Genomic DNA, 8,829 nt, shown 5'->3' on the forward strand with positions numbered 1-8,829 from the left:
CTGTTCGCTAAAAATGACTATTATATCCCTGGCAATGTCGGACACTGGTGCATACACATTGTAAAAGCCTTGCCAGGCACAGAGGCTTGACAGGCATAGCAACAGTAACTAAGGAGGGTGGGGATTAGCGAATGGTCAATTTAGTAAACCGTATACCACAAGGTTTGACATTTGTTATAATAATGATCTTTTCAGAGTTAGATAAAAACTAAACCATTTACATGTTAGTTATATTTTGCTTTATGATAGATAGTCATTGAATTTAGTCTTAGATAAAAGTAGATTTTTTTTTTTTTTTTTACAAAAGTAATTAACAATATATTGAGTTATATTTAAGCATCTGATTTGTTGCACTTCATGTAACAATTGGTTATTTCATTACTCATGTATTTCAGTGTTAGTAAATTAGATTTTTGTTTGAGGATAGAAAGAGGAATTAAGTCTTTACTGTAAAGTCTATTTTCTTTTAATTTCTTAAAGCATATTTTTTTGCAGATGCAGTTAGTATTTATAAAAAAAAAAAAAAAATTGAAAAAAGTACAGTCAAATACATTAACAATAATTTATTAACATCAGAAAGCAAGCATAAAGGAGGAAACCGCAAACAAACACCTAGGACTTGACTTGTTGCAACAGCTTAAGCAACTTCCGTGATGAATGCGTATTGCTTCCAGCAGGTCCAGGAGCATTTTGATCTGTGACAGTCTGATAATTCACCTGTACTGGAATTGGAAGTTCAGGTTTCACTGACTGCAACACAGGCTTGTAGTTTGTAACTATTGGGGTGCTCCAGGTTTGAGAACTTGATGGCACAACCACAGAAGAGGTCTTCAAAACAGGCTGGAAGACTGTCTCATAACTTGACACTACCTGAGGTTGATAGCTGGTCTGCACTGGCACAGCCGGCGAAGAGCTGGACTGAGTGATAGACAGACTAGCAGGGAGCATTTGAGGCTGGGAAACAAACTTTACAGGAACGGAAGACACCTGGCCAGGAAGAACTTGTGCCTCAAAGCTGGAATACTCCAGTTTGTTGGGCTTTACTACAGGCAAATACAGATCTTGCCATAGCTTGGCTGGAGGCTGGTAGTTAGGCTGCTGCAATGGCCCTGAAGGATGACCAGTGGGCTGAGATGCTAAAGCATCATTCACTGGCCCAGGCTTGGCATCAGACAAACCACTGGGTTGGACCTCTAGCACACCTGGCTGCTCACTTTGAAGCACTACAGATTGCAAGCTAGGATGTCCAGAAACAGGAGCTGGTCTGAAAGATGTGAGGGGGCTGTGAACATCAAGATCCACAGGAATCAGGTCACTAGGCAGAACAGGCTTGATATCCAGAGCAAGGTTTGGAAGACTGTGTGAAGATGGAGAGTGATGTCTCCGCTTGTAACTGTGCTGTGGTAACTCATGGCATGAATACAGTTTGGAGCCAATCTGATGAATCTCATGAGACTGCACTGGCTTGAAAAAGGTTTGCCCATTCTGGTTGACAACATACTCATAACTGGACTGTCCTGCTTGCAGATGGCTTGGATGGCCTACAGATGAGCTGACCTGTGCTGGCTGTTGGACACCTAGCTGTGCCACCAACTGGTAGCTAGCTTGTGCTGGTTGTTGGGAAGCAGACTGGGCCTCTGCCTTGTAGACGGCTTCTACTAGTTGAGGCACAGCAGGCTTGCTAGCAGACTGGTAGACCATGTGTGCTGGTTGTTGAACAAATTCGGGCCCAGACTGAAAGCTGGTTTGTACTGGCTTTTCGCTACTGGACTCATCTACAGAAGTCAATCTTAATGTCTGGACATGACCATTTCTGGAAGGCTTGGATCCAAAGTGGGGTTTACCTTTGTGATGCTTGAGAGGAGTTGGTCCACCTGGTTGAGCCACAAAAACATAACGTCCATCTACTGGTTGTACATTACTTGACTGGGAAATTAATTGGCCTCCCTGCAAAAGCTGCTGGCTGGAGACCTGGGCCACAGGGGTATCAGCAGCCTGTTGAATTAGCTGGCCACTGGGCTGGACCACAGAGATGTCAAAGACACTGGGAGTCTGTATGATGCTTGGTCTATTCACAGTTTGGCCACTGGGCTGGGCTGATTGCTGGCTGCCTGACTGGCTAACAAGTTCATAGCTAGCCATAGCTAGGCTACTTGGCACACTACCATACTGTAGTATTGATGAGCTGGGTTGTGAGGCCTTGGAAGGTTTTGAGCTGATTGGTGCCTTGTGACCTGGCCTGGAACCAGTTTGATGGTGGTGTTTACCTTTCAGAGGCTTAAGGGGCCATCTACCAGAAGTCACGGCAGACTGGATGCTAGTCTGAGAAACTGGTTGGCCACTAGACAGGAATAACTGCAGAGGGTTAGACTGGGCCACGGTTCCAGAACTTGTTGGTTGCTCACTGCTGGACTGGGAAATGGTCTGCACCAACTGTTGGCTGCTGGGCTTCACTGCAGACACACTGCTAATTTGAAGTGGAATTGAGGAAACTACCTGCACTGGCTTAGAAACAGAATAACTGCTTTGCTGCAATGGGCTCAGGACAGAAGAACTGATGACTTCAGAGCCTTGGACAGAAGTTGACTGACTTGAATCATATTCAGACATGCCCATACTCGCTGCATTTACCACAGAACCATAAACAAGACTACCACTTCCAACAGAATCAACATGAAATCCTTGTTGGCTTGTTGTAGGAGATTCAGAGCCTGGTTTCTCATTTGTCATGGTAGTGCCTGAAGTGCCAGCCTGAGCTCTGTAGTTTCCAGTCTCAAAGCTTAATTTAACTTCATCTTTGCTGACTGGCCCAACTACAGCAGTTCCACCATAAAAGTCATAGAGACTTTGTTTCACCTTCTGCATGGACAGACTAGGATTACTAGATCCAACATGGCCTCCACTGCCAGGGCTGTATGCATAAACTATAAAACAAAAAACGCAATTAACAAAAACAACATATTCAGTTAGTTAACACTTCGGGGTGGAGGCTTACCATTTGCAATATCGTGAACACATGCACCAAGGGCTAAAAGTACTGCTAAAGAATACCTGCAAGAGAAAAAGCAATTTATAATACAAAATAAATGGTAGAGCACAATTAAGAACCAAAGCAAAACAACATAGGCCTACCTTAAAATCCACATTGTTGTAGCACGCATTGCAAACCAAGTCAAAACCATCCAATATCCTCAGCACAATAGCTACAAAATAAAAAGAGAAGCTTCTCCAAACAATGCAGTACCACTTCTGATCTGGCCTTTTATAGTGTGTGCAATACCAGCCGGTTTGCTAGCTCATTGCCTCAGACCAATCAGTTGTCACAGAAATGTTTAATGTATCATCATTAGTTTCAGGTGTCAACTGTTGCACGTTATTTTCATGGTATGCTATTTCAACAAACATTTATCCAAACAAATTAGCTCTTTATGTCTTGGAAAAGAGATAAACATATTCTTAACTGAAAACATATACTTTCTTTATTAAATAAAGAAAAAAGTACAAAGAAAAACAAAGTATTTCAGATAATATAATAATTGGCCAGTTCACTGTGTAGTTATGTTTTAAATGAGGCCATTTCACATTTAAAAATGTTTACAATGCATCTCTCTTTAAGCATTTTTCTAAACAAAGTTCTCAATGCCTAAAATGGCCATCTGATGTGCAAACTGGCTCATTGTGGTCAAATGACTTAAAAGTCTGGGTTTAAAAGAGTCAAAGTGAAGCTGAAACATACCAGCAGAATAAATGATTTTGTCATTAGCAGCAAAAATAGTTGAAAATAGGCTAATATTTTATCTTTGGTCATACAGATAGTGTAAGACATTATTTGAAACAGGATATTAGTTATTCTAGTTATGAGTGAGAGAGAGGGAGAGGGAACAAATAAGATGTGCTTTGAGGCATGCAGTTCTTATTTTAAATTTGGTTTTGTTAAGTATGAAACGTTTCATGTATTACAGTATATGGGATTTAATGCATTAGTGTATTCTCATTGAACAATCATTTTATTCAGTTAATGCTTGATTTGACAAACATCAGACACTGACTGAAATAAACTCTAACAGAGATTGACAAATTACTCTTTATTCTCTATCCTATTTTAACTAAGCTTTATATCTGGTTTTGTTGTATACCCTTTTTTGTGTTTTCGTCGATAATTTAAAAAAATTTATAAAGAGCATTACATGTTTATTTATTTAGATTTACACGCAAACAAAAACAAAACACATCTTTGTAAAACCAATGTAGCCTATGTAATATAACTTAATGTTACAAATAAATAATTAGGATGAGCATGTGCTGTATTTTATTTCTCTCTTAGTTTAAAGTCCTGTTTATTGTCATTTTCACTTTTTACTATGTTTATGTGAATTTTGTATTGTAATTTTTATGCAATGTTATTTCATCAAATTCAATCCAAAACATGCATATATGCACACATACAAAGGTAATCAGACTGTTTAGCAATTATGCCTCATCTTTGTGTTTTCATATAAGAAGTGAAAGAGGTGTAGTGTACATACACACACACTTAATATCAGAAATAAAAAAATCTGTTAAACAGAAATTGCGGAAAAAATAAACAAGGGGGTGAATAATTCAAGGGGGCTAATAATTCTGACTTTGAACATACTTGCACACACATACATTGTCAAAAGTCATGTTGACAGACCAAGAACTGTTGCGTAGGGATGCTATGCAAACCAGGACAGTTCCAAATGCAGCTTTATCAAAAACCAGCATTAACAATGTAGTATAGATACAGAAGTGTAATCCAAAAACAGGTAAAAGGTTCAGGGCAGGAAGCAAAGGGTGAAAACACGATTAACAGTCCAAGGTCAAAACCCACAGACACTCAAAGAGAACCACTAACATACAGCCAGCAACAGCTAAACAATACTCTGCAAATGTGTGTGAAACATAGAGGTTTAAATAGTCCAAATAATCAGTGTGTAAGCAGCTTCAGCTGTGTGTAATCAGTCTGGATCTGGAACTGGTTGTGTGTGCGTGACATGACTGGGTGTTGTAGTCCATAACATGGCAGATTTGTAGTTTGTGAGAATGAATATTTACAAGCGATCTCTGGTTTTTTAGATCGCTGGTAATCATGACAAGAACATTTTCACAGTATTTCCTACAGCCTAATAGTTTTTATTCAGGAGAAAGCCTTAGGCTGTTTATTTTAGTCTGGCTGGAATAAAAGTAGTTTATATAGGCCTAGTAAGCATGTCAATATAATTAGCCCCTTAAGAATTTCTTTATGTCTGCAGAACAAACCAATGTTGTCGAATGGCTTTCCTAATTTTTCTTTTAACATAATTAATCTATAGTTAACTCTTTAAATTGCACTTTAGGCTGAATACTAGTATCTTGCAAAAAACTGGTAAAATATTATGTAAATTAAATAATATAATATTGTCAGGCGAAGCAGTGGCGCAGTAGGTAGTACTGTCGCCTCACAGCAAGAAGGTCGCTGGGTCGCTGGTTTGGGCCTCGGCTCAGTTGGCGTGTCTGTGTGGAGTTTGCGTGTTCTCCCTGCGCTCGCGTGGGTTTCCTCAAAATCATGCGGTACAGGGGAATTGGGTAGGCTAAATTGTCCATAGTGTATGAGTGTGTGTGTGTGTGTGTGTGTGTGTGTGTGTGTGTGTGTGTGTGTGTGAATGTGTGTTTGGATATTTGTCAGAGATGGGTTGCGACTGGAAGAGCATCCGCTGCGTAAAAACTTGCTGGATTAGTTGGCGGTTCATTCCGCTGTGGCGACCTCGGATTAATAAAAGGACTAAGCCGACAAGAAAATGAATGAAATGAAATTACTATAGAAATGGACATTCCTAGCAAAACAAACAAACAAACAAACAAACAAACAAACAAACAAACAAACAAACAAACATTGCCATGACTTGCCACTCAAAAGTATCTTGCTATAGCTACTTATATTATAATCTAGCCAAATTAGATGTCTTGAAACCTTTCTTGTTGTATAAGCTGTTTACTTTGTCATTCTTTTAACATTTAACACTGTTGAATATACAGATTTTTATTTTTAATACACCCTTTTAAGTAATGATCTTTTCATCTTCAGTGATTGTGGTAATTTTTTTCTGGTAAAACAGTGATATTTCAATTGCATCCACTCCCACATTAAATACTACAGTAATTTTTAGAAATGCTTTAATGTTTTTTATCCATATTATAACAAATAGCTTATTTAAATTCTGTAGTTGCTCTGGTATCACAACTATAAACATAACCCAATACTGAATAAAACATTGTAATGTTTACTTTAAATTACCATAGTATTTTCTTCATGAGGTCATTTGTCCGCGATAAAAAACGCGAACACGATCTCCACCACTAGTGACTTTTCCAGGCGGCAAAACAGCGAGATTCAGAAAGTGTCCAACTTCTGATGTAATTTTTGAGCCCTACTCTTACTGCAGTCGCCTGCTCTCGTTTCCAATGCATCAAGGCGAGGCACACCTCAAATGAGCCTTATTTTATGTATTGCCAGAAAAGTGTATGCTTTTTAAAAGGAAGCAGGTCCTCTAACCCTCACATGAAGATGAGCAAATCATACTAAAAGTGAAAATACAAATGATATGAATTTGCCACTATATCAAAAAGTAAATACTTACCATGACAATGTGGTGGAGTGTTTCATATTGATGTTTTGCTGATCAGACTTTTCACATAAAATCATTTTATTGCAGTCAGTCTTCAAAAACAAGAGTAATATTCTTTTTTTTCATTTGGCTAGTCTCCGGGGAATGAACCACCAACTACTTTGGCATATATTTTACACAGCAGATGCCCTTACAACCACAATTTAGCAGTACACTAGTAAACACCTAATCTGCATGCCACCACCCACACTCTCTTACACACACACACACACACACACACACAAACACACACGCACGCACGCACGCTCGCACTCTCGCACGCACGCACGCATACACACACACACACACACACACACACACACACACACACACAATCAGACAATTTAGCTAATCCAAGTATAACAGTTAATCCTATATCACATGCCTTTGGTCACTTTTATTAATGTTCTGTTCAGAGTTGAAATAATAAAACGAAAGAATCACATGATTAAAAGTTAGATATTTATCTGCTTTATGTTGGATGATAATAAAATATAGTCTGGCACACAAGTAGATTTGGAATGCTGATTTAGTTAATACATTCTTGATTAAGCATATGATAGGTGATAGATGTTCATTTTACAATTTGTACTTACATTACTCATATACTTTAGTGTTAGAACACTGGATTTTTACTGTTGAGGATAGAGAGAGACCGGAAAAAAAGTCTTTACCGTAAAAACTCTTTTCTTAAATTATCAAAGCTTCTAATGTTTGCAGAAGCAGTTAAGTTTAAAAATAATGATAAAACTTTGGTCCACACACGCATACATTAACAATAATTTATTGACATTAAAAAGTAAACAAATCAGGAAACAAACCTCTAGGACTTGTTGCAATAGCTTGAGCAACTTCCTTGATGTATGCCTATTGACTAAGTTGACTGACTTGAATCATATCCAGACATGCCAATACTCACTGCATTTCCCACAGAACCATAAACAGGACCACCACTTACAGCTGAATCAACATGTTATTCTTTTTGGCTTGTAGTAGTAGATTTGGAGCCTGGTTTTTCTCTTGACATGGCAGTGCCAGAAGAGCCAGCCTGAGATCTATAGCTTCCAGTAACAATTTTTGTGCGTACGCAGCGTTGATACATGAGGCCCCAGGTGTTTCTACAGTAGAACATATACCACAGCTTTAAACAGCTCTTCTCCATGCAAATGTACAATATCAATGTTTGAATTTTCTCCACCCAATGAACACACTTCTCTTCTAATTAACAGATTAAAATGTTGCATTGAGTAAAGCTGCGTTCACACTAGAGTTTTTGTGTGTGCGAACTTCTGTCGTATGGCGCTGCAAAAAGGGGCGGGATTAAACAAGATTATTAGACATAAAAAAAAGCGAGCGATTGCTCCATGTTTTAAATTTCTGTCCAGAGAGGTCATGTTTTGATCCATGATTGGTCTCACGCAGTCAAGTGATGCGATTTCGCAAGTCAGGTAGAGCTTTGCACCGCAGCGACCTGCGAAACTGCCGACTTCAGACTGCATGATTTTCAAAGTAGTCGTGTCACAGATGTTTTCACACTGCATGCCTATCTGGGCTAGTGTTCCGTCGCTGCTTTGTTTACACTGCAAGATGGATCGGCGACATGGGCTTTCACACTGCCTGACTTTACAATAAGAAGAATCGCCAACAACTTTGTCCAAACTCGTCTCACAGCCAAAAACAAGTAGTATATATTTTGTTATTAACTACATAACGGAAAAGAAGCCTTTAATGGGGTCGAAAAAGTACATATTTGCTCACCTGGGCTAGAAGGGAATTAGCAATTTCTCCTCAACATTCTTTTTTAACTTTCTGTATGAAACGTCAAACAGACATGGAGTTTTTCCTCCATTTCTTGGGTCGAAATAAACCGAAAATGAGCGCTTTTAACTTCTCCCTCAACCTCCCACTGACCTGCAGGCACACGCACACACACAAGCGAATACTGCTCTCTCATTGGCTGTAGGTGATCGCCAATGTTATTTTCAAGTCAAAACTCATTTCACACGAGATTTGCCTGTGATTTCAGACATTTGTCGGCGATTTCTCAAAACCTGTTGGCGAGTCAAAATCGGGGCTAAAATCAGGCAGTGTGAACTAGGCACTAATGCATGACCCTGCGTTTCCGGTCTGACGCATTCGCGTGCATATGAGTAGCTATGTTTCC

The 8,829-nt window shown here is 39.1% G+C and overlaps 1 protein-coding gene across 1 annotated transcript; it reads right to left on the reverse strand.

The window, feature by feature from the left end:
- Positions 1-548: 548 nt before the first annotated feature.
- On the reverse strand, positions 549-3,236 carry zgc:173856. Its single transcript, NM_001109709.4, has 3 exons — positions 3,133-3,236; positions 2,996-3,051; positions 549-2,924 (listed from the first exon to the last, which is right to left on the reverse strand). The coding sequence occupies exons 1-3, from the start codon at positions 3,159-3,161 to the stop codon at positions 613-615; spliced, it is 2,397 nt and encodes a 798-aa protein (NP_001103179.4). The 5' UTR covers positions 3,162-3,236; the 3' UTR covers positions 549-612.
- Positions 3,237-8,829: the final 5,593 nt, after the last annotated feature.

This window comes from Danio rerio, chromosome 24 (genome assembly GCF_049306965.1).
Source record: "Danio rerio strain Tuebingen ecotype United States chromosome 24, GRCz12tu, whole genome shotgun sequence".
NCBI lineage: Eukaryota > Metazoa > Chordata > Actinopteri > Cypriniformes > Danionidae > Danio > Danio rerio.